Source organism: Protopterus annectens, chromosome 1.part1, assembly GCF_019279795.1.
Source record: "Protopterus annectens isolate FY-2018-M chromosome 1.part1, PAN1.0, whole genome shotgun sequence".
NCBI classification, from domain to species: Eukaryota; Metazoa; Chordata; order Ceratodontiformes; family Protopteridae; genus Protopterus; species Protopterus annectens.
In genome coordinates, this window is record NC_056726.1 from 1,267,398,845 (window position 1) to 1,267,425,035 (window position 26,191).

At 38.3% G+C, this 26,191-nt stretch overlaps 1 protein-coding gene across 1 annotated transcript in view; it reads right to left on the reverse strand.

Moving 5' to 3' along the window:
* Positions 1–26,191, reverse strand: part of SHISA7 (shisa family member 7) — a 1,851,055-nt gene that overhangs the window by 223,375 nt on the left and 1,601,489 nt on the right. The window contains exon 5 of the mRNA XM_044081502.1: positions 9,912–9,974. Within this exon, the coding sequence (XP_043937437.1) occupies positions 9,912–9,974 (63 nt within the window). The remainder of the gene's footprint in view (positions 1–9,911; positions 9,975–26,191) is intronic.

Below are 26,191 nucleotides of genomic sequence, written 5' to 3' on the forward strand. Positions count from 1 at the left end.
TTCCTCCTAAATCCCCAGAAGATCTTTTATGGTCCACTGGTTTGGTCTTTGTTTTACCAAACCTTCTAGCCATGTCCAGTCTAATCACCACATGGACATTGTCACCTCTGATCCTAAAATTCCCTGACAGGGTATTCCGCTTCCTTCAAAAAAAAACATACATCAGCATATGTACAGATGGGCCATAGACATCGCTTACCTTCCAAACTGCTTCTACATAAAATAGCCCACCTATGACCCACCTGCAATCAACCCCCCATCACAAATCTGATTACAGTTTTGAGAGAACATTTCAATTAACTCTGCCCTAGAATGTCACATAGCCTTTTGCAATGTTCAACATCTTGGTTCCTTTTATGGTTACATCCTGCTACAGAACAGTGCCTATAACTGCCCTTCTCATTATCAATAAGAGATTATATCTTTAAATGAGTTTTGAACAGGGCAACATTCCAGGAGACAGTAACCATTCCCCAACATGACATTCACCAATTTAACGATTCTCACCTTCCTGAACTAAGTAGCAATCCTACCCTTGAATTGGCAAATTTGTGCTTGAAATTATGACTATATAGTGAAACCAGTGTTTGGTGATACCATAGCATACACCCACCAGTACTGCCTCCTCTTTGACCCGCTTAGCTTCTTACAGCCTTCATCTTCTTATTCTATTAAGCTACCCCATGACATCTACAGCTTTTTAATTTATTAGAATAAAAACTTAATCTTGTGGACTGCTCATACATGTATTCTTCTGTGTCCTCCTGTCTCCTCCAGAACTTCTCTTGCTTTCCTACTTATACTGAGAATATTTGCCCTTGCCCCACCACAAGACTGCCTCTAAACCCATAACTAGACCAAAAGAGGAGCATGCTGAACTCGACCAGCCATAACCTGGACTGATCATCTGCTTGAACTCAAAAGTGAGTTCAGCCATGCAGCTGCTGCACCATCTGGTCATGTCCTAGGAGATGGACAGAAGCAAGTGCTCGTCTTGGAACAGGTAAGTGGAGAAGAGAGGTGGGGGAGGGTGCTCTTAGATTTAGTGAGGTGGGCGGGTTATGAAGTGCAGACTTTATGGTTAGGATGGGGGATATCAATTTTAAGATTGGGAGGGATCATCAATGGGAGGGGGGAGGGGATTTTACGTTTAGGCACTGATCCAACATTTAAGTTTAGAGAAGGAGAAAAGGGGATTTTAGATTTAAGGAATGATTTATGAATGGAGGGGAAAGGGAATCTAGGTTTAGAAAGTGATTGATTGGAAATGGGAAGGGGAAAGGGACTTTAGGTTTAGGAAGGGATGGGGACTTTAGGATTAGGTGCTGAGTTGAAGTTTTTAGGATTAGGATCAGGGCTCTGGTAGGCAGAGGTAACATTACTGGGAAAAAGTTACTGGGAAATGAAGCACTTGCCAAAATGAGTGATTGGCAGTGAGGATGCGTGTCTCGAGCAAATGTGTCAAGAGCACAAGTAGTGGACCCACTACCTACTGGAGGATTCAGCATTTGTCTAAGTGCCTGGCTGTGCTAATTACATAAAGTAGCTAATCATGCAGTATTAGGAAAGGATGGGGTGGTAGCCATAGTTCACAATACTAGGATTTCACAACTTAAACAACACGGCATATTCTTCTACACAGTTTTCTTTTCCTAGAATTTATGTATAATGCACTGAACCTGTTAATATATTAAACATAAAGAACCTTTTAACTCACAATCTTTATATTTACCTTCTCATTATATTGAAACAGGATAGCAAGTTGATTAACCCTTACACAGCTATCTACAGTTCCCTATCTTTTAAAGGTCATATGTCATGCATGCTACAATTTACTTTCAGAACTTCACTCTCCACAGACATTAGTGTAACTGATATGAACTCACCACCCCTGCTGATATGTTGCAAAGCAGAGGTGCTGCTTGATAATCTCCTATAACAAAGAATCGCAGGACAAGTTACAGACACCCATCTCCCAGAAACTGTAGTTTTCATGAGTTTCTTTTGTAAGGGGGTGGAGCTTCCTTTAACCACCCTTCCACCTTTAAAATTAGTGATGTGAATGAGTTGGGGGCACCAGCTCACCTTACAAACCAAATTAATGTAAAAGTATAGAATCAGAAGAGCAGTTGGTGTGCTTCTACAGTAAATTGTTGGGAGGATAGCCTAATGGTTAAGGTGTTTGTCTTACAAACACAAGGTGAAGGGTTTGAGTCTCACAAGGGATAATTGGCTAGGCTTAAAATGGCTCACAAGGGCAGTTAGCTTAATACTAACCTATGAACATTAACTCATCACCTCCAATAGAGTTCTGGAAGGTTGGACTGTACTTTCCAGTGGATGGAGCCTAAGCTTTTTAATAGTATAAAATGATGTCCTCACATTTCAAACAAATGTTTATATCTCTGGAACCATAGAGGTTAATAAAAAAAGTTTAAGTTTCAAACTCTTTATCACAAACTATTTTTATAAGGATAGTATTCCTGAGGTTCCTTTTCTTAAACAGGATTTATAAGTCATGGTAAACACAGTAACTAATAACTTTGTAATGCTTTACATACAGCTTACAATATCTCGGCAATCAATCAAGCTGCATACATATGTACAGCAGCATTTTGTCCTTCAAGCTGAGAGCTTTCATATGAGGCTAGACATTTCTGTCTGTGCCACTTGGTTGTTGAGGTACTAAGAAAAGCATGCCATTTATGACAATATAAATAAATACATATATGAACAACAATTAATAACTCTTTACTTGCAACAGACAGAAGTTACATATCAACACAGTTGTGTTTGCCATTGTGTAAACTTTAAGATGAAATCTGTCAATGCTTTGCATGTAGCATGGTTTTGGAATTATTAATGCAAATATTAACAACCGGTATTTGACATCTGTAGGATGTAACTGCAGAAGCACCTGGAAGTGTCACTCAGGTGTAATGAGTTAACATTAGCACTGCCACACATCCATTTGTCTTCTGGACTATCTGGAAATCAAACCAATTGACTGGTCATCTGGAAAACACTGTACAAAGTCTGATATTCTGTTTAAAAAAAGAAACAGACTATCAGAGTTTGTTAAATCTGCAGATTTACTATGCCTTTTTATATAAAAGTATAGTAAATCGGCAGAAAAAAGGATCTCAAATGGAAAAAAAGAAGGTGTTCCTCCTCATCTGACAAGAAGATGCCATCACAAAATTGGTTGAAAGTGGGTGGGGAAATCGGTGGTGTTATGGGAGGTGCTAGGGGTGTGGCCTTGGCCCATTTTTCACCACAATGAAAGGTAGCAGCCCAAGTTAACATTGATGGGATTTACCACCCCTAGTTCAACCAACTCATGTGAGTTGGACTGGCTATATTATCCTTACATTTGTTTTGTTTTTATTACAGAGATCTTTGATTTAAAAAGAAAAAAAGTAAAAGGTACATTATATCACATTTTACTGCAGTTCTAAAAGTAAACTCTAATAATTTATGTTTCTGTTTTTTTACCCACGTATATGAAATTCAATGCCTGGTGTAACAAGTGGTTATCAAAATCACTTAAAGTCTCCTTCTGCTCAATATATTTCAAATCTGCATCTAAAGCTTTAGACCCTTTCAGTTACTTTAACCGAAGCCTTTAGACTAGTGCCTTTTTGAATAGGCAGGACCTGACAAACATCAGCAGTATTTAAATTCAAACTTTATCCATTTAAAAAGTCATGCAGATCACATTACAGAACATCTTCAATAAAGGTGCAAGCTGAATGCAGACTCCCCAGGTATTGCATGCATATAATTTTATTATAAATGGTTATTAGCTACCTACTGTTTGCTATATCTTTCGTGGGTGATGCAGTGGTGAAGTGGTTAACATTGTCGCCTCACAACAAGAGGTTCTCCTGTTTGATTCTCGGCTGGGGTGCCTTCTGTGTGGAGTGTGCATGTTCTCATGTTCATGTGGGTTCCCCTGAGTACTCCTATTTCCTCCCACATTCTAAAAACATGCATCTGGAGTGTTTCTCCCTGGGCCTCCGTTAAAAATAGGCTCTGTCCTAGTCGGACTTTCCCAGTCAACAAATGTTAAATAAATAAATTATCTGCAATTGAATTCCAGTGTTCAATGTATATAATTTATTTATTTATTTGATATTTGTTGACCAGGTTAGTCTGACTGGGCAGCAGCCATTTTTCAGAGGAGGCTCGAGGAGAAAAGTTACAAAAAGTACAAGTAACAAAAGTAATCACGTGACAGAATTATAACTAAAATTACAATTACAATGTGTATGGAATGTATGTTGAAACAACATGCTAAAAAATGGTCATTAAATTGAAAACATAATATAGTACAAAGTTTCATGCAATAGTAAGTAGAATGCAGAAAATATAGATACATTTGTAAAACAAAAAGTAACAGATATATTAATAGGAGATAAGCCCAGGGCAACAGCTAGAGCTAGTTTCCAAGACTACAGCTGTGGAAGCTGTAGGAACTATTATTAGTAGACTTTAATTGAAGCAGATATTGAGGTTAGCAGGAATCCTGATGACACTCTTTCCACATGGATGTACAGGAAATTTCTTGAATATAATTCACTTTTACATGCTACCAGCTTCCACCCACAACATATCATCCAGAATATCCCCAAGTCGCAATTCCTAAGAGCCAAAAGGATCTGTTCAAACCAACAAACCTTTGAGATTGCTCAAAATGACTTAATATGCAGGTTTCGGGAAAGAGGTTACCCCCCAGGTACTGTGAGCTCTGCTTGCCATTGGGCTTCAAATCAGAACAGGGTTGATTTGTTACGTTATAAAGATAAACATAAGGATCTTTCTAATGATCCAGTTCGTCTGGTTACTACATATGGATGTAACACATGAGGATTTATGAACATCATCAATAAACACTGGAACATTTTGATAGCAGAAGAGAAATTACACTCTTTCCTGAGGGACCAATGTTCTTTTTCTTTCAGGAGAGGTCGGACATTGGGTTCACTGTTTAGCCACTACAAAAGGGTGGGTTTCCCAGTGTTGGGTTGTATACCATGTGGCCACTGCTCTTATTGCATCAGGGTTCAACATACTAGGGAGTTCAGTAGTCGTAATACTTCTGAAATTGTCAATATTCATTTTTAGGCTAATTGTAATACAGAGTGGGTCATTTGTTTAGCCACCTGTACATGCTCATCATTTTATGTTGGACAGACATCCAGACCTTTCCGTATTAGGATTGGGGAACATCTTAGTGACATTAGGAATAAACACAGTAATAATGCTTTATATAAACATGTTGTCAAACATAATTCTGCTCTTTTTCAATTTATTGTCATTGATTGTATTGCAGGCAAATGTAGGGACAAGCTGGGTTGGCATAATTTACTGAATTTCAAGGAACGTAAATGGATCATCAAATTAGGGGCTTTATTTCCACCTGGTCTTAATTACCAACTTCAATTAACCAATGCACTGCCTTTATGCTGTTATATATACACTTATACATGTGATTGTGTTTTATTTCCACTGAAGAAGGCTATTGTAGCAGAAACCGGTTTGGATATTTGGATATTGTAGATAGTAGGGTATGCCACCCTCTATCTTTGTCTTTATTAAATTATTTTACATTCCACCGTTTCTGCTGGCTTTTTCATTCATGTATTATCGATTTTTCAGCCGAGCAGTTGCCGTACATGCACTACTATGTTGCTTCCTGCTTAGTCCAGTTTACTACATCCATATTGTCAAAGGGCTGATGGGGTTCACAGTCTTGTACTCGATAAGCCTATAAACAAAACTTGAATAATTCATTTTCACAGGAGCTCACTCACTGGGTCTGCACACTGGCTACAGTAATTTACAATGTGTTAAAAGATACAGAAAAGCATTAAACATAATACAGTAGTTTTGTGTGTGTGTGTGTGTGTGTGTGTGTGTGTGTGTGTGTGTGTGTGTGTGTGTGTGTATTGTTTGAACAGTCAAAATAACTGGGACAAATATTGCTAGTCTACTCTCTTAAAAATGCTACAGTTAAATAGTTATATATATGGAGTTAACAGAAAAAAATGGAAAAATGTAGTGTTTGTTGTCTTTCTAGTACTGTTCTTAAAGTGTGAAGTGGCAGCTAGTGACTAACTGGCCCACTGACTTGAGATAATAGTGAATTACATAATTCTTGAAATACTCCTTTTAAATTCCTTTCTCTGCTTTTAAGTAGCACTTCTTTCATTTGACTGCAATTCAGACTTTCTGCCAAAAATGACAAGCAAATTTAATTAGAACACACCACAACTTCCTCAACTTAAACTTCATTATAACAGGTTTGTTTGGTCATTATCATAATGATGTAATTAGAAATTACATCATACAGCTGGCTGTGTGGAGTAGACAAACAGATCCTTGTCTGTGCCCTAGCTGGTCCAGGTTCTGTGAGTGGTAATTAGAAATGACATCATACAGCTGGCTGTGTGGAGCAGACAAATAAATCCTTGTTTGTGCCTAGCTGGTCCAGGCACAGTGAGTGGATCACTCACTGGCATAGCTGGCTGGAGAGGGACGAGAATGACAGTCTGTTAACATCTTATGTATTCTGGGGGAAGGGGCTGGTACATGTCTTTCTGCATGAGCATTGCTAGTTGGTGGAGCAACTTACAGTGGATATAAAATGTTTACACACCCCTGTTAAAATGCCAGGTTCTTGTGATATAAAAAAATGAGACCACAATAAATCATTTCAAAACTTTTCCCCCATTTAATGTGACCCATAACCTGTACCATTCAATTGAAAAACAAACAAATCTGTTTGGGGAAAAATATAAAAAATAAAAAATGTACAATATGCTGGTTGCATAAGTGTGCACATCCTTAAACTAATACTTTGTTGTGTGTGCACACCCTTAAACTAATACTTTGATGAAGCACATTTTGATTTAATTACAGCATTCAGTCTTCCTGGGTAGGAGTCTATTAGCATGACACATCTTGACTTGGCAATATTTGCCCACTCTTCCTTGCAAAAGCGCTCCAAATCTTTCAGATTGCAAGGGCATCTCTTGTGCACAGCCCTTTTCAGGTCACCGCAGATTTTGTATTAGATTTAGGTTTGGGCTCTGGCTGGGCCATTTCAAAACTTTAATTTTCTTCTGGTGAAGCCATTCTTTTGTTGATTTGGATGTATGCTTGGGGTCATTGTCATGTTGAAAGTTGAAATTCCTCTTCATTTACAGCATTCTAGCAGACGCCTGAAGGTTTTGGGCCAAAAGGGACTGGTATTTGGAACTGTTCATAATTCTTTCCACCTTGACTAAAGCCCCAGTTCCAGCTGAAAAAAAGCAACCTGAAAGCATAATACTGCCACCAGCATGCTTCACTGTGGGATGGTGTTCATTTGGTGATGCAAAGTGTTGTTTTTGCGTGAAACGTACATTTTGGAATTGCAGCCAAAAAATTCAACCTTGGTCTCATCAGACCATAACACATTTTCCCATATGCTTTTGAGAGACTTGTATTAATATGTGCAAACAGATAAGACAAACAAACTAGATGAAAACGAATAGGAAAGGACATAGCCGAGACTGAAGACCACTGATAATTTTATTGAAGTGCTTTTCATTTGCAAAATCAAGTGCAAACTTCTTCAGAATATTAAGCAACAAGTGAAGGTGTCTGATTTAAAAGTTTAACACTGGGTCACATGACACAAAGACACCAATCCAACATGGCCCTCTCTTAAACAAACAGGGGTGTGTAAACTTTTTATATCCACTGTAGATGTGCACTCCATGCATTGAAAACAGAATTCACTCCAACCAATTACAGAGGTTGTATGGGCAAATACACACAGATGGGACTGGCCACAGATGACAGCATCTAACTTGCCAGACAACTTGGCTCTGTGCATGCTCATCCCCTGGATGAATACTATTATTCTTATATATCCACTCACATCTGTACCTCTCTATCTTACTTAGTAAACCTTTACCATTTTTTTCAGTGCCCTACTCTATTCTAATACTCCTGTCTAACCTCTCCACTTTCCCCTAATATCCTCCAATTCTTCTCTAATTTTCTTCTTTTATCCATTATCCAGTATATGTATGGTTAAATTCCAACATGTTTGTTAGTTACTTCCATGTATATTGTATTTCTAATATAACTCTCAACAAATGTACCTTGTAATTTAATGTGCGATTGTTAGTTTGTAAAATGTGTATGCTTCTTAATTTGTATTTGGAGCTTTTCTCCCCGGGCCTCTGCTAAAAATGGGCTATTTTGTTCAGTCGGACCTTCCCATTCAACAAATGTCAAATAAATACATTTAATAAAAATATGGTAACAACAGCACACAAATAATCTCCAAACTGTGAGTGAATGATAGGCCTTATCCTTATGTTTGCACTCCTTTTCTGTTTGTTGGACTGTGGAAGGAAGGTGTGCACAAAAATGAAATGTTAAGACCAGATGGAGACCAGATGACTTTGAAGGGAATTTTGGCCAAACCACACACAGAAGAAAGGGCGTCATTAATAGAGTTATGCAAGAAAACTACTTTTCCATATGCAGAGTAATACCATCATGGTTATTTATTTCTTTTATTTAAAAGTTTAATGCTTATTTAATAAAGTCCTTAAAATGAAATGTAACTGCAATACTAACAAAAATGATTTAGTCTTACAAAGTTCAAACGTGTTTTACATTAAAATAACACATTTTTTATTGAATAAGACTGTCAACTACTACAGATATTATTTAATAATAAATTAATTAAATGGATGCAAAGTCTACATACTTGGCATAAACACCGCATGTCTCATGAACTTCAGTCACCAGAAGCCTTTCCCATTTTTGGCATTTGACATCCATATCATTGGTGTTGCAACAAATTTGTTAAGGTCACTGTCACAACCCTCTCTACATGTAAACAGCACATCTGAATAGGTGTAGCAGAAGTTTTGAGCCATGGATTGACATAACAGAGTGTTATATGCAGCAGAGCATCACATAACAGAAGGTTTTAAAACACAGTAGCTGTAGGTAAGCTTATTGCATTATAGAATTTTTGGTCAGCAAATGGTTCACAGGAATGTAATGTTCCTCATTCTACTGTGTTTAAATACTGTGCTGCGTCCAATGAAAACTGCTAGAAAATAGGCAAAAGAGATGCCTGTAAAGGGTTAAGTGTAGTATTGCCTATTGGCATACATGCATATACAGGTGTGTTTGGATGTGCATGGGTTGGAAAGCTAGTGTGAAGGATTTTCACGCATGACTGTCCTTGGGAAAGCTTAGTGTATGTAACAACTCTCTTAATAATTGTGCTGTTAGTAAACACCTATGAGCATCTTCCATGATTTATTTCTGACAGGCTCACCCCATCAAAGTAATTGGCACATTAAATTCAAGAAGTGTAAACCATTAACACTAGCTCTCTCTTAGTTGTTTGTGTGTTGATGGCACAGTAGGAGATAAAATGAAAAAAAAATCTATTTTGTAACAATTGATGCTGTGGACCTTTTTAGCAGTATTCCCCATGATGTAGGGATGAAATTGCTAGAAGAAACAATTTTTGAAGACGTGAACTCACTAGAAATTATCAGTTATCATGTTTGAATCTTATTGATTTAGTGATAAAATGTAATTTTATATTTTTCAAAGGTGAGTTTTACCAACAAATACAGGGAGTGGCAATGGGATCAGCATGCGCCCCAACGTATGCCAACCTGATTCTAGCTAAATGGGAAGAGATGTATGTTTTAAGGTCCATGGTCCTAGATGTGAGTGTGTGCATGTGTGTGCCTTCTGTGGAAGGTTGGGCGCTGGGCTGGCAACTCGACACCATAAAACTCCACTGCCAATCATGAGCGGACATGTGATCCGCTGTGGTGACCTCTAACACGGAAAAGCCGAAAGAAGAATTGCTGACATACCTATGGTTGCAGAATGTTTCGGACTGTTGACAGGCATATGAATGAAATTCTGATGTTGGTTATCTGAAGAGAAAGAAAAAAAAATGACAAGAATCAGCAAAGCTCAGATCACAGACTGCTATACTTGCTGTAAAAAAACAGAATAAAGGTTACACAGATGTGAGCAGAGTAGTGTACTATGAAACATTTTAAAATAATCTGTGGACACTGATCAGATGTGCTGAATATCCATATAATTATTGCAGTTTCTGAAACAGGATAAAATAAAAAGCCATTAAAAGTTTTTGTTTTTTTTAGCAACATATTGATAATGTACACATGGCTGCTTGTTCTTTAGCATTAATTCTTATGTAATTAAAGCGATTGTCTACAACTCACACCTTGCGCAGTACTGAAATACAAAAGTGCCACGCATTATTATTACATATTACATTTTACGTGTATACCTTTTAACAAACTTGAGACCAAAGTATTTGTCATAGATGATATGAGATGAAACACTGACACACAAAAAAATGTATAACTCTACTGTGTTAAAGCGAAATGCATCCATCCTCATTTTATTTCATATTATGTGGCTTCACAGTTTGTAAAACATCAGTATGGTATAATGTCTATATGTATATATATATATATATATATATATATATATATATATATATATATATATAGTTGGTTATTAACCTTGTATGACACTTTCATCATGATGGTCTCTTTACTCTATGACTGTTTTTCTTTTTTTTTAAGCAGCTTTTGTTTTGCCATACATACCACAAAAAATACAAAGGAATAATTTTGACTGCACAGCAATATGGAAGTATTTATTTGGCAAATGGTGACCTTAGACTGTTAAATAAATGATTCATTCATTCATTGTCTCTCTATTTCTCTCTCTCTCTCTCCTTCTAAAACCTTGCAAGACTGGTCTCTCTCTCTCTCTCTCTCTCTCTCTCTCTCTCCTTCTAAAACCTTGCAAGACTGGTCCATGGTGTCATTACCTAAGCTTTCCTAGTAGCAGTCACTGTAAAAGTTTACATTAATTGTATTTTATTATGTCTCTGTGCAGCACCTGTTCTTTACTAAAGTAGTTGATGTGCCACAAACTGATTTGTCATTATGAAGACCAGTCAGTGTCAAACACCTCTTCAGACCTTTTTTATGCATTTGTTAACTGGTGTAGCCTCTTGACACCTTTTTTACGTATTTGTTAACTGGGGGGGGGGGGGTCAGACACCTCTTGAGACCTTTTTTATGTATTTGTTAACTGGAGTGGTCAGACACTTCTTGAGACCTTTTTTATATATTTGTTAACTGGGATATCCTCAGGACCTTTTTTATGTATTTGTTAACAGGGGTAAGGCACTGATTCACTTTTCAGAGTCACCCTAACAGCAGTGTTTAGTTACATAGTTACATAATTTGTTCAAAGTGACACAATCAGCAAATGAAGGATGAGGAAACCAAACCCTCGGCTACAGGACGGACCTCATTAGCAGTTGATAGTTGCAATCCTTTTGTGCTAACTGTGAGTCTTTCAATTCTTGTTTATAGATAAGATATTGTTGAGAAATTAGCATAACATAAACATTCTACAACTGTAATTTATAAATACTTGGTAACTGCAGTTTTATGTAAAAATACTGAATATATTTTGTTGTTATTTTTGTGCTTCTTCCAGATGAGTGTACATCTTTTAGGTCATAATACTGATTGTTCGGGAGGTCTGGTATTGTAACAACATTAATGGGTCCTGCTTCATCTGTGCGCTCTTTGCCATTTCTTCAGTAGGTGGACCATTAACTGAACTGTTACTTTCGGCCTTTGTTAACAGTATGGTTAATGTCTTGGTGTTTCAGGTCAAACCGACCCAGAACAGGAAAGCAATGAAGCAGTGTTTTAACAAATATCAAGGCAGGATCTGCTTTGTGCATGCACAGTTACTGTGTAGGAAACTTCACAGGACCAATTTCTCTATTTAGATCCTAGTTTCAATTTTAGCCGTCATCAGAGTGAAGAAACATTTGAACAGATTTTAAAGATTAGAAGCCATGTATGTCTTAATGCTAGAGAATATGATTTGCCATCCAAGAAAGTTGACCTGATTGGAGCATTATTTAGTGGATAAACTGTTAACCTGAGACTAGGAATTGTTAAATATAAAGACTGAGTAATTGTGAAGAGACTAAAATGACCAGTTCTCATTCATTCATTGAGTGAATTCTGTCCCAGCTGATTTTGTCTTGTGCTACCAATGAAAACCACAGAAGTTAAAAGGATTTGAGTATGGCTGTTTTCACTAGCTGATTTTGAGGCTGTCTTGCAACAATGAACCTATGAATCTATAAACCTACAGCTATGATTACTACAGAAATGAGTGTCTGTAGTTTTACTTGCAGAGAAGAACTGAAACCCAAAAATTTTTTATGAGTGGTAAGTTTCATTAGAATGAAGGAAACCTACATGATATATGAAGAAGAAAGAGCAATGACATTAGAGATGCAAGAACAGTCCAGCTGCCTCAGGTAGCCCCTGCCTTGCTTTAGCTACATGGAGGAATTTGTCTTCAACACTGGAGAGGCAGTCACATATGATTATGTACATATTGGGCCCGGTGTGGTTTTCAAACCATTATCGACACACACACAGACACACACACACACACACACACACACACACACACACACACACACACACACACACACACACACTACTTTTTTAACCACTCAAAAATGTTCAGTTTGTTTTGGGTTCACATTTCTGATTTAAGAACATTTCGAATACTGTCACTATACTCCACTAATATCCGTACCCATCAGTTACAGCCATCTGACTGTATACATTCAAGTATGTGAATGTGAGGGAAAAAAGGCTGCAGTAAAACACTTCAGCCTTCTTTGCACAAATACACACTAATCTTGCAAAGCCAGATTAATGACTGTTTAATAACCTGATCATGACAGCCAGCATTAGCTGTTCTCATCCACAGATAGATCCATATCCAGAAGTTATAGCTCCATTGTTGATAGCATGCAGTATTGGAAAAATAAAGCTTATTCATCGAAATGGGCCCTGCTATAAAGTCAAACTGTTTAACTTTAGTAAACAAGAAGATAAGTTGCAAATAGCCACCATTCTCACTCTATGGTTATAGCCACTTCGCTGTGTACAACTCAAATGACTGTGATAAAACATAATACCTCTCAACTTCTTAGCAAAATAATCATGTACAAAGTTCCAGAATCAGAAACTGACTTAGAAACTTGCTTGAATAACAACATATGGTAACATACACGACTGCAGGAAGATGCACACATGTGAATTATATCCTATGCAGTAGGGCCAGTCTGAAGGGGACTGAAGACTGCAAAGTGGTGACAGGGGGAAGAGTCTGTAGGACGACATTGGCAATCAAGAAGAAGAGGGGGAGAGTGAGGGCAGTGCCAAGTATCAAATGGAAGCTGAAAAAGGATGACTGTAAGGTGATGTTCAGGAAAGAGTTAAGACAGGCACTGGGTGGCAGTGGAGAGTTACCAGATAGCTGGGCAGCCACAGCACAGGTGGTAAGGGAGGCAGCTAGAAAGGTGCTTGGTGTGACATCTGGACAGAGGAAGGAGGACAAGGAGACCCAGTGGTACAATGAGGAAGTAGAGGGGAGTATACAGAAGAAGAGGTTGGCGAAGAAGAAGTGGGATTGTCAGAGAGATGAAGAAAGCAGAGTAGACAGAAGTACAAGGAGATGAAGAGTATGGTGAAAAGAGAGGTGATGAGTAGTGGAAGCTAGGTTGAGAAGGGAGGTGATGATTAATGAGCAGCAGTATGAATTCATGCCAGGAAAGAGCTCTGAGGTGTTGACAGAGAAATATAGAGAAGGTTAAAAGGAGTTGCATTTGTGAGTAAAGTAAATTCTGCCAGTCCAGCTAGCTGGAATTTTGTAAATAATTATATGTCATAGGTGAATATCAAAATGATTTGTGTAAGATGCTTGTGTTACAAATGTATTAGAACTGCATGTCGTGTATATCAAACTGCTTGTACAGACATGTGTGTTAAAAAGGGTATTTGAAAAAGGCTTGTGTTTAAAATAGATCCACAGTGTGCCCTACTGGAAAAGAACTGAAATGCTCAGGCTGTAACTATTTAAATGTATATATTTTAACAGTGGAAACTGGGATACAGGATGTTAACTTCAGTCTAGTAAATTTTAGAAATATACCTAAAATTAAAGTACTTTATGGCTAAGCCATAAAATATGGTATCTTACAGTTTTAATATAGCAATAGACACAATGTCTATGCTAGAAAACTTTCTGTAATGTTTTTATGGTGACTTAATTACTTGTCTTGAAAGCATGAAGGAATGCAATTATTTTATGACTTCCAGCATCTGCCAGAGATCTGAGGAGAAGCCCTTGTTTATGTATTTTTACATGTAGATGCTAAATGCTACCAGCTGCCATCAATGGTTGTTTTGGGCCTGGGAACTAAAAGGCAGATGACAAGAAATGACATAATTCTACAAGCTATCCCAGAAGAAATATTTTAGATATTAATTTGAAAAGTCTCTTAGTGAGATGGAGCATTCTGTATTCTGTCTTGGACCTGAAAATAACTAGAATATCCTCTTACCACAGCTGCCTTGCTCTATTACTATGTTCTTAGATTATAGTATAATTATCTTAGATTCAGTCAGGAATATAGTAAAACTTAGTTTAGATATTTTTCTTTATTTATTTGAGACTGTCTTGCAATGCTGTTTTAAATATTTCCTTTGGTTTTGAACTCTGATGTCCCTGTTTATATACATTTAGTATTGTCTTGCTATTTTATTATTTATTATTACATATATTTAAACCTCTCATTGTGGCTGATCTGTGTAGAGATATTTAAGTTTTGAGAGTACTTGCATATTTATTTGGTGACACTGTGTGGGCCACTACTAATCGCTTGGCTCTTGGTCAAACTACCATTTGTATTAGTATTAATATTGCACAGTAAGCTTGGACACCCTTTGTTAAGGACCTTAAAGTAGCTGATAAGGAGTTGACTGGTGGCAGTGATAACTACCTTATAGTCTGGGCAGAAGGGGGCAGAGCTAGTAAACCTGTGGGAGCCTCTGCCAGGTGTGTGCGCGCGCATGTGTGTGTGTGTGTGTGTGTGTGTGTGTGTGTGTGTGTGTGTGTGTGTGTGTGTGTGTGTGTGTGTGTGTGTGTAAATAAAATAAAACCTCAAAGAGTCTGTGTGCCAGCTACCTGGGCAGGGACACAAAGCAGTGGCTGGACAGAAAGAGTGCTGGAGGCCTTGGCTTGGTCACTTGGCTGAGATCTCAACTCTGTAGCTGTGCTAGTGGGGAGTATTATTGGTGATCTAGAGGAAGGTAGAGAAACAAGCCCAGGACTGACTTTGGCCTCTGTGTACTCTTAAGGGAAATTGTACTTGATGCAGGGAGGTGCATCTGGAAATACTGTGTGCGTACCTGTTAACCTCCCAGTGTATATCCCACACTGGTGCCAGTTGTGAGGATTGAGGCTCCTTTATTCCTGGTCCAGTGGTGGGGTATCACAGCATTGTGTCTTTGTGGATTTAAAGGAAGCATATGACAGGGTTTCGAGAGAGGAATTGTGGTATTGTATGAGGAAGTTGGGAATGCCAGAGATGTATGTAAGAGTCGTACAGGATATGCACAAGGTCAATGTGACAGTGGTGAAGCCTGTATTAGGAGTGATGGATGTGTCAAGGTGGAGGTGGGATTATATCAAGGATCAGCTCTGAGCCCTTTCTTATTTGCAGTGGTGATGAACAAGTTGACAGACGAGATCAGACAGGATTCCCCTTGGACTATGATGGTTGCAGAGGACATTGTGATCTGTAGTGAGAGTACTGAGTTGTGAGGAGACCCTGGAGAGGTGGAAATATGTTCTAGATAGGAGAGAAAGAAAGGTTAGCAGGATGAAGACAGAATGAGAGGGAGGATAGAGGAATGGTGAAGATGCAGGGGAGTAGAGTTGGCGAAGGTGGATGACTTGGAATCAGCAGTTCAGTGTGATGGTGAGTGTGGAAGAGAGGTGAAAAAGAGAGTGCAGGCAAAGAGTGTCAGGAGTGATTTGCAACAGACAGGTACTAGTAAATTCAAAGGGAAGGTCTACAAGATGGTAGTGAGTGTTATATGGGTTGGAGATGGTGGCAATGACAAAAAGACAGGAGCTAGAGCTGGAGATGGCAGAGTTAAAGATGTTTAAGATTTGCAATGGGTGTGATGAGGATGGACAGGATGAAAAATGAGTATATTATAGGGTCAGGTCAGAATGTGCAGTTTGGAGGCAAAGCCAGAGAGGGGAGATTGAGTTGGTTTGGACATGCTGGGTTTAGTGGGAGAAGGTTGCTAAGGATGGAGCTGCCAGGTAAAAGGAAAACAGGAAGGCATAAGATAAGCTTTATGGATGTGGTGAGAGAAGATGTGCAGATGGTTGGTGTGATGCAGCAAGATGCACTGGACAGGAAAAACTGGAAACTGACAATCCACTGTGGTTATCCCTAACAGGACAGGAAGAACTGGAAACTGACAATCCACTGTGGTGATCCCTAACAGGAGCAGTCAAAAGAAAAAGAAGAAGATTCACTTCCTGAAGGATATGAAGTCAAAAACTCCAATCTCTGTCATTATTTATTGACTACAGTCCTCAATCAATCCTCAATGATTTACCATGCACCACAAATTTTATGAGGAACAGACCAAAAATAGTTGCAAAATCAGGAGCATTCTAAGAAAATAAGGGATGACTAAAAGCTAAGTAATTTCAGCTTTGTTGCAACTGTACAGTAGTGACAAGCATTCCAATTCATTTCACATAAATGTACATTAGTCCTCCAAAGCCAGATAGTTAAGTGAGCAACAACCAGAGGATAACTTACTTTCATCCACAAACATCACATATGCCATCCATCACATTTTTAGATACTTTCTTGTGCAAACCTCATTTGACTGTAATAAAAAAATAAGCTCTCTCAACTGCTTAACACAAGAATCAGCTAAAACCCAAAAAATAATGAGGGAGAAAAGGCCACAGTCAGGGGGAAGACATTTTATAATTACAAAGTTGCTAGAATAACAGGTTTTGCACTGGTTTACATTTTTGAAGGATGTCAAATGTCAGCAATCACTTAATGATTGCAATCTTCAATGATTTACCAGAAAACCATAGTACATAAAAATGTGCTAGAGAGACAAATCCCATTTGACAAGGGCATTAAAACACTTCAAGCCATTAACTGTTACATGCTAATAGTAAACCTAGAAACAGAAGGTCACTTGACCAGCAGTTTTGTGTTTTACCACCTAGGTGTGAGTTGTCTTTCTCACACACCCAGAACAAAGCGTGCAGTCAGGCGTACTCTAGTGTACTACACTGAGCATCTCTTAGAACTATTGAGATACATAATAGCAAACAATCATCTCTACCTCAGACAACCTAATTCACCTACATACCCTCACACAAGACGCACTCCTGTCTGTCAAAAGATTTCCCACCACTAACCAACTCCTAAAACTAAACTTCTTCTTTTCCTTCCCAAAACTCTCCATCTCAAAACCTCCTACTCTAGCTCTTCCCTAAATAATGCAATCATTATGGCAGATGTTCACACCAAACTTTTTGGTGCACACATTGATGATGAACTAAAATTTGACATCCACTTCAACAGCTGCATCAGAAAGACCCATCAGAAACTTGGACTATTATACAGAAATAAAAAAAATCCTTACACAGGAATCTAGAACCTCCCTCGCCCAAGCCTACCTCCTTCCAACATTATTATATCAGGCCCCTATTTTTACCAACCTCCACAAAATCTGTTATATAAACTTAAACTAACCTATAATAAAATTGCCAGATTTGCCACAAATCTCCCCTACCGCTCACACCACTGCCTTTCTCTACAAAAACTTAATTGGCCAGAGTTCCACAACCAACTCCTTCTACCTCAGCTTTATATGACACAACCTGTCCTGCTACACCCCCGATCCTGTCCCTTATTAATTACTCTCATCTCCCCTTATGTCCCTAACCACAAACTTCATAGCTCAGACCAACATCTACTCAAAATCTCCAAACCTAATAAATCCATAGGTAAAACTCTATATAGTCATGCAGTCTCCACTGCTTGGAATAAACTTCCTCTCCCCATCAGATCTCTCCAAAATTTACCCAATTTCAAAATTGCCCTAAAGGACTACCTGCAAAAATCATGGTCCTGCCCCTGTAAATGCCCCACTTGACCCCCCTGCTTGTAAGCCTGCTTCACTTTTCCTTCCACCTATACTTCCTTTTTCTCAACATCTATTTAGTTCTTATTAAGCCCTACCATACCCTCATATATATATATATATATATATATGTATATATATATATATATATATATGTATATATATATATGTATATATATATATATATATATATATATATATATATATAGAGAGAGAGAGAGAGAGAGAGATGTGTGTATCTCTCTCTCTCTTTATATATATATATATATATATATATATATATATATATATATATATATATATATATATATATATATATATATATATATATATATATATATATATATATATATATATATATATATATATATATATATATATATATATATATATACGTGTGTGTGACTCATACCTCTCAACTGTACAGATTTTTGCAGAATGTCCAGATTTTTGCCTAATATTTTAGTCTGTTCCTCAGAAAATTTTAGTTTTCTGGCAAACAACTGAGGATTAAAGTAAAAAAATAATGACAGCATTTGAGTTTCAGACTTCATACTCTTCAGAAAATTCATACTAATTCATAATCTGTTATTCTACCAACTTTCTAAGTTTGTAAGAGGAATATTTAAAACTGTCCCTATTTTTGGGACTTTGCCCCCCCCCCCTCATTATATATGGCTTTGTCCAGATTTTCTGGCCTTACAATTTGAGAGGTAGGATGTGTGTGTGTGTGTGTGTGTGTGTGTGTGTGTGTGTGTGTGTGTGTGTGTGTGTGTGTGTGTGTGTGTGTGTGTGTCATACCTCTCAACTGTACAGATTTTTGCCTCATATTTTAGTCTGTTCCTCAGAAAATTTTAGTTTTCTGGCAAACAACTGAGGATTAAAATAAAAAAAATAATGACAGGCATTTGAGTTTCAGTCTTCATACTCTTCAAAATATTCATACTAATTCATAATCTGTTATTCTACCAACTTTCTACATTTGTAAAAGGAATATTGAAAAACTGTCCCTATTTTTGGGCTTTTGTCTCCCCATTATACATGGCTTTGTCCAGATTTCTTGGCCTTAGAAGTTAAGAGGTATGGTGTGTGTGTGTGTGTGTCACACACACACACACACATATATATATATATATATATATATATATATATATATATATATATATATATGTGTGTGTGTGTGTGTATACATACATACCTGCCTCTCATTTTCATGACCCATAACAACTTTTCACTTTCCTACTTAAAAAATTTCAGTTGTCAGCTTGCTCTCTTCCCAGTGAATCATCGGAAATATGCAAGCAGAAAATTGCATGACTAAGCTGTTTGTTTTTTAAATTAACCTTATTTATTTTAATGCAAAGAACTGTTGCTTTGCTTATAAATAAATAAAGTAGCAGCACTGAATAGTGTTACATGTGAGAAAGTGGTAGGCACTGTGAGTCTACCGAGGAAATTCTAGCAGCATCTACAGTTCCAACTTTTTTTGTACTAGTTGGAAATACATTTGGTCACCGATTGATATGTTCAGCATATAAGCTAACAATAATGAGTCAGCAGTGCTAAACATCATAAAACTTTTTAAACTTTTTTTTTTTATTAATTCAATTATTTATTAGCTGCCATAACCCCACCCCCAGAGTCGGACCCAGGCAGATGCCCAAATTCCCTTTATAATTCATTATTGCAAGCAGCTCTTAAAATCAGCATCATGCTAAGTGAGGGAAGCTACTATTTACAGTGGCTACCTTTCTTTGGGTTTTACAGAGTGCAGCCCTTGTCTGAGCAATCTAGCTCTCATACAGCGGCCATAGTCTTTTAAGCTTGAGACCTCCTGGAGTAGGGAGTTAGACTGCTGAGTCAGTCATTCCTTGAGTAGATATATTCACTGTAAGAAAAATGCAAATGAAAATAGGTAAAGTGGTGCACTGCAGCTCCCTGTGGATTGAAGACCTTGAATGATACTGCTTTTGTACAGATTCTGTCAGTAAAAGCATTCAAGTAAACAGCCAGTATTAACTTTTAAGTCTGACTTCCATATCACTGATGAAACTTACTCTGCAAATGACCTTCATAGTCCAGCACAACTTTGCTAACTTATGTGGTCTCCTCCTCCTCTTCGGTTCAGCGTAAACTGACATGTGCCTGCTGCTTCCTGCAATGATTGCTTCCTCTTTGTAATTAACTGCAAATTAAATGGAATTTAATTCTCCTGCAGTTTGGATATTCTGGTTCATTTGTCTGCAATGAATATTTTGCTGTTAAAGTGAGAGCTTGCTTTACAGCTTACATTCAAACATGCATTTCAATGCTGGCAAAACAAAATAATGTTCACACTCTGATTGTTAGAGGACTATTTAAAAGTGAAAGGGACCTAGAAGACTAAGTCTTTGTGCAAAAAGCCTCTGTAGCAAAGTTGCCAGTGCCAAGAGGATGACAGAGCCACTGGTTACAGCAGAATCCTGGGTTTTCCATGATTCATAAGATTTACTAATCAGGCTCTGCAAATACATACTTTGTTTATGAATGCCATACTCAATGCCTGTCCTTAACTCTAGCAAAACCACTGGATATTGAAGAAGATCTAAAAGGTGGTGATGTAGCATATAAAAATAAGTTGTAATATTTAAATTAGACTTCCAGTGAGAGTAGTGCTGAATGCCATAACTGTATGCACATTCATTGCAATGGTCTCTAGGGCTTAGAATAACATATAAATAATAAATCATATGAGGCAAAACCATATATGCATGACCATATTTAACAGGCAGTATTGTATAGTGCACTTTTACACTTTGCGGAACCACTCTTGTACTGTAAGATTGTGGAAAATATAAGTGGGACATATAATCATAAAGTAGAACAGGGCCTAGATTATTAAACAAAAACAGTGCTGCTGAGGTAATTGGGTGGCCACGGTGGGGCAGCAGTTAGTGTTTCTGCCTCCCAGCAAGAGGTTCTTCAGTTCGATCCTCAGCTGGGGTGCCTTCTGTGTGGAGTCTGCATGTCCTCCCTGTGGTCATTTGGGTTTTCTCCAGGTGCTCCAGTTTCCTCCTAAAGACATGCTGTAGATGAATTGCACATTCTAAATTGGCCCAAGGTGTGCATGTGTGTGGAAGGTTGGGTATCAGGCTGGCAACTCAACACCATAAAACTCCACTGCCAGTCATGAACAGACAGGTGATCTGCTGTGGCAACCCCTAACCAGGAAAAAGCCGAAAGAAGAAGAAGAGTGCTGCTGAGGTAATTCAAAGAATTAGGCCATGCCAATGGTTTTAACCTGTCAGTGATCAATATTATTATACCTCAAACTGATACACGGTTCTAAAGTGCCTTATTACTGTTATAAAATGGCGTATGTCTTTTTTGTTTTTCTTACTGGCTACTCTGTTTCTGTTGACTATCTGCACCACTGGCATAAGTCTTTGCAGAGGACATCTTCCAGGCAGCTATGGTGGGGACATTACTTAAGCTTTACTGTTTCTCACAGTGTATGCCCGGCAATACACAAGGGAGGAGACACACACTAATGTAATTGCGCTGCCATGGCACATAATGAGAGTACATGTAGACTGGATGCATTCTGTAACTGTCCCACACAGAATGAGGCAAGCATGCAAGTCATTATCAAACAACTTGCTCCCTTGACATTTTCTCTAGTCACTAGGCAGCTAATTAATTTCAGGACATCTGGACAATAATCATAGTTTAATTTCTGTGTGCCATGAACCTGGCTAAGAAGGCTGATTTGGAAAAGAGTGGCATCACACTGCAGAAATTAGCCTTGCTGCCTCACAACACTTGGCTTTTCAGTTTGGTACTCAGCTGATGTACCTTCTGTGTGGCATCTGCATGTCCTTAAAGTGTCTGTGTGCATCTTCAGTGGAATCTTTGTTTTCTTCACCCATTCCCATCATATAACAGTAAGTGAAAAGGTGAATCTGGATAAATAATACCAGTTAAACACTTTATTTATAGTTTTCCCTTGCCATGTGTGTTTCCTTTCATGGCATACATGTTATGCATTCCAAGCAGTACCATGCTGATAGCATTTAAAAGGCAGTTCTCTGTGGACTTTGGCAGTTATATAAAAATTTCCAGTACATCTGAACAATAAGGTGAACTCAGAATAGTCCAGGACAAGGAGAGTGGCACAAACCAAACACTACTCTCAGCCACAAAACACACTGGCCTTCTGAAAACATCAGTATAAACTAACTATGCAAATGCCACCTGACTGATTACCAGGCTATACAGGCAGACAGAAGCATAGCTGGCTGAACCAATGCCCTATGCCAGTACTATGCATATGTGCCCTACCCCTCAGCTCTTTAAGTGAAGAGCAAAAAAAGTTTTTCTGTAATTAGCTGAATCACCACATAGTTATATTGAAAAAGGTCTTCTGCTTCTACTGGTACACTAACCAGGTGACCAGATGCATGACATCCCCCTTGCTCCTGCCCCAGCAATTCAGGTCCTACCTATGTGCATTGCCCTGACCCTCCTCCCATACTGTAGGAGGCTGGCATAGTGTTTAAGGTGTTCACCTTATAGGCATAAGGTGCAAGGTTTGATTCTCACATGCGGTATTTGGCTGGGCTTGGAACAAGCCACAAGGACATTTAGCCTGGTATTAATTTAAAACTTTCATGTAGCAATAGCTATCAGTGCAGGACTATGGCCCAGGGTTTCAATACAGTGTATGTCATTTAATTTTGTGAGGTTGGCATAATGGTTAAGATATTTGCCTTGCAGACACAATATACAGGGTTTAATTCTCTCATGGGTTAACTGGCTAGGCTTAAAATGGCCCACAAGGGCAGTTAGCCTAGTACTAATCTATGAACCTATTAAAAAAATAATTAATTTTTTTAAACTGTAGCAACTTCTTGGTACAAATGTAGCAAAAAGTTGCTACACTTTACACCCTGCCTGCATGGAATGCTACAGTACTCAGTGCTTAGTTATTTATTTATTTATTTATTTTTTTTTTACTTTTAAACTGCAGCAAAGTGCTTGTTACAATGTAGCAATCAGTTGCTACAGTTTAGACCACACATGGAGTGCTACAGCATGCAGGTTTGATTGCAAATGCAATAAGAGCATTTAAAAGCCGGTACTGAGTTAAAGAGAGATCTGGATTAGATGATCGTATCCCTCCCAACACTTTGTACCTAGGGCAGTTGCTACTTTCTCCCCACCCTAGCTACGCTACTGTGGGCAGTGGTTATATTGCTCAGTAATATAGACAAAGGATATTACCATCCTTATTAATGAAAATAATTCATTTATTGATTCATGTGTCTCTTTATACCCACTTTAGACACATAGATAAATCAGTGTCTATGCCCAATGGGCACAAGGAAGCGAATCAGCCTGGAACAGGATGTGAGTCCATCACAAGACACACCCACACACACACACACACACACACACACACACACACACACACACACACACACACACACATAGATCCGTGTGCATGCATGCATGCCCTCCTCCACACACACACACACACACACACACACACACACACATAGATCCGTGTGCATGCATGCATGCCCTCCTCCACACACACACACACACACACACACACACACACACACACACACACACACACACTACAAAGAGAACCAGTGTTATTCTTACTTTTTCAACAGAAGAGTTGAACAAAAACATATAATAAACACAGTATGACCTTGTTTTAATGGTACCAGTAACTGACTATTCACATGAATGAGCAGAAAATAATCTTCTTCTTCTTTTCTTTTTTTCCCCGTTAGGTCGCCCACATCGGATCGTCTTGTCCGCACATTTGAGTGCAGTGGAGTTTTACAGTGTCGAGTTGCCAGGCGCCCAACCTTCCACACCTTTGATTGGGGGGGAGGAAACGAGACTCCGGAGAAAAAGGCGACCCACAGGAGGACTAGAAAGGCACCCCAGCTGAGGATCGAAACCGGAGAACCTCTTGCTTCTGACTATTCACATGAATGAGCAGAAAATAATAATGTGCAAAATAATGTGCCCATACAGTGAAACGATGTCGGAGATGCTAATGTATGGTTTACATATGTTGCAAATCCTTAAATCTGTGAAAGCCAAACATTCAATGAATGGCATAGAAAGGAGCCCTACTACATATCTAAAGTGAAATTATAGCATATTCATCAGCAAAACGTACTGAGACACTAGCATGCTTTGTAAAATGACACAGTAACACCTACACAATTTACATCCCAGTACCAAGCATGCTATGCTGAGGGTGTTCTCTTCATACATCATTTAATCTTGAGCCAGGACTGACATTTAGTGTTACACATGATCTAAACATGAGCATAAATCATTCTGGCACACCAAGAAACTGGCCTGGAAATTATGCTACCAAGTATGTATCTCCCTGTCACACCTAGAAAAGTAGATGCTAAACTTGTTTTTCTCATAAAGTGTAAAACCAAGAAATTAAGATAATCACCTGCAAACTGTTACCTTGGAAATCCATGCAGCATGTGCTGCTCCCCTATTATTTATGTCCTAGCCAATCCCCCTTCAGATTTTGTTTTAATTTCTTCTAGTTTAATCAAGACACTGCAGCTCCAGTAGTTTTTAAAAATTAATTCCTGCTAAAAATAATTAAAAAATAATAAAATCAATAAATCTTAATCATAAGAAAATTCATACATGAATACTACTCATATATTACCTAAAAGAGTATCAGTGATCTGGCAATTAGCACACAGAAGTAAAGATCTGTGCTGTTAATGAGATGTTACCTCTACAGGGTTTGACTCCTTTGACCTTCATTTACCTACTGTCACACTGAACAACTTCAGCATCAGTCCTCCGATACTGGATCTGTCCAGTGGGCTAAAGTGGTCAATGGATAGGTAAAAAGGGCAGCAAGGTCCAAAAACAAATACATGTACTAGAAATCTAGTATATCTGAGGCACTGTCTTTTCTAATAAGACTCAAGGCCTGCACAAACTACAAGCACTGTTGTTGACTCCCTGCTCGTTATTCTTCCACTCAACCACACACCCATTCCTTGATCTGCTTTTTAAACTTGGTGATCTTTAAATTGCCTACCCTTACTGTAAATTGAGCCTTATGAACTCCTCCCTTTCTACATTGCTGTTGATATATTTAATTATTTATTTCCCTTTCCTTGTGCTTCTTTTTTAAAAAAAGTGTTTTTTTGCTTCTCATTGCCTGTTCTACTGATTTACTTGCTCTGAATTCATTATCTAGCTAACATTTGGATAAAGTAGGATATTTATAGGTTCATACTAGGCTATGGTGGTGCTGCAGTAGCGTTGTCGCCTCACAGTAAGACGCTGTCCGGTTCGATTCTCAGCTAGAGCGTCTTCTGCGTGGAGACATGCATGAATGGGCGTACCTTCGTTGAAGGTTGTGCATCAGGCCTGGCAAGTCGGTACGTAAAAATCAACTGCCAATCATTAGCGGACTGGAGTTCTGCTGTGGTGACCCCTAACCGGGAAAAGCTGAAAGACACAAAAATTTACTGCAGTGGTGGTGCTGCGGTAGCTTTGTCGCCTCACAGTTAGATGTTGCCTGTTCAATTCTCAGTTAGAGCATCTTCTGTGTGGCGACATGCATGAATGGGCATTCCTTCATTGAAGGTTGTGCATTAGGCCTGGCAAGCCAGCGCTTAAAACTCTACTTAAACATTTTGATAACCTCTCACCCCCATACAGTCTATCAATCTCTTTTCTATGTGTTTAGATTAAGAGCACAGAGGATTTTCCATCTAGTGGCAGTGGTTCTGTATGGGTTTGGGAAACACACTACAGACTTCTGCATGTAGTTGTTTCATTGGCTGGAGGGTTTATTAATCAGCTTAACTTGTTTTTAGTGCCTTTATAAATTACATACAGTTGAGTGGCTCTTAGCTCATTTCTGCAAAGCAAAGTACTTTTATTGAATAATTACACTTTTATAAGCTGTTTAAGGTACACTGCTGTTATCTTGAATTACTCATTGCCCTTCCTTATGTTTAAAATTG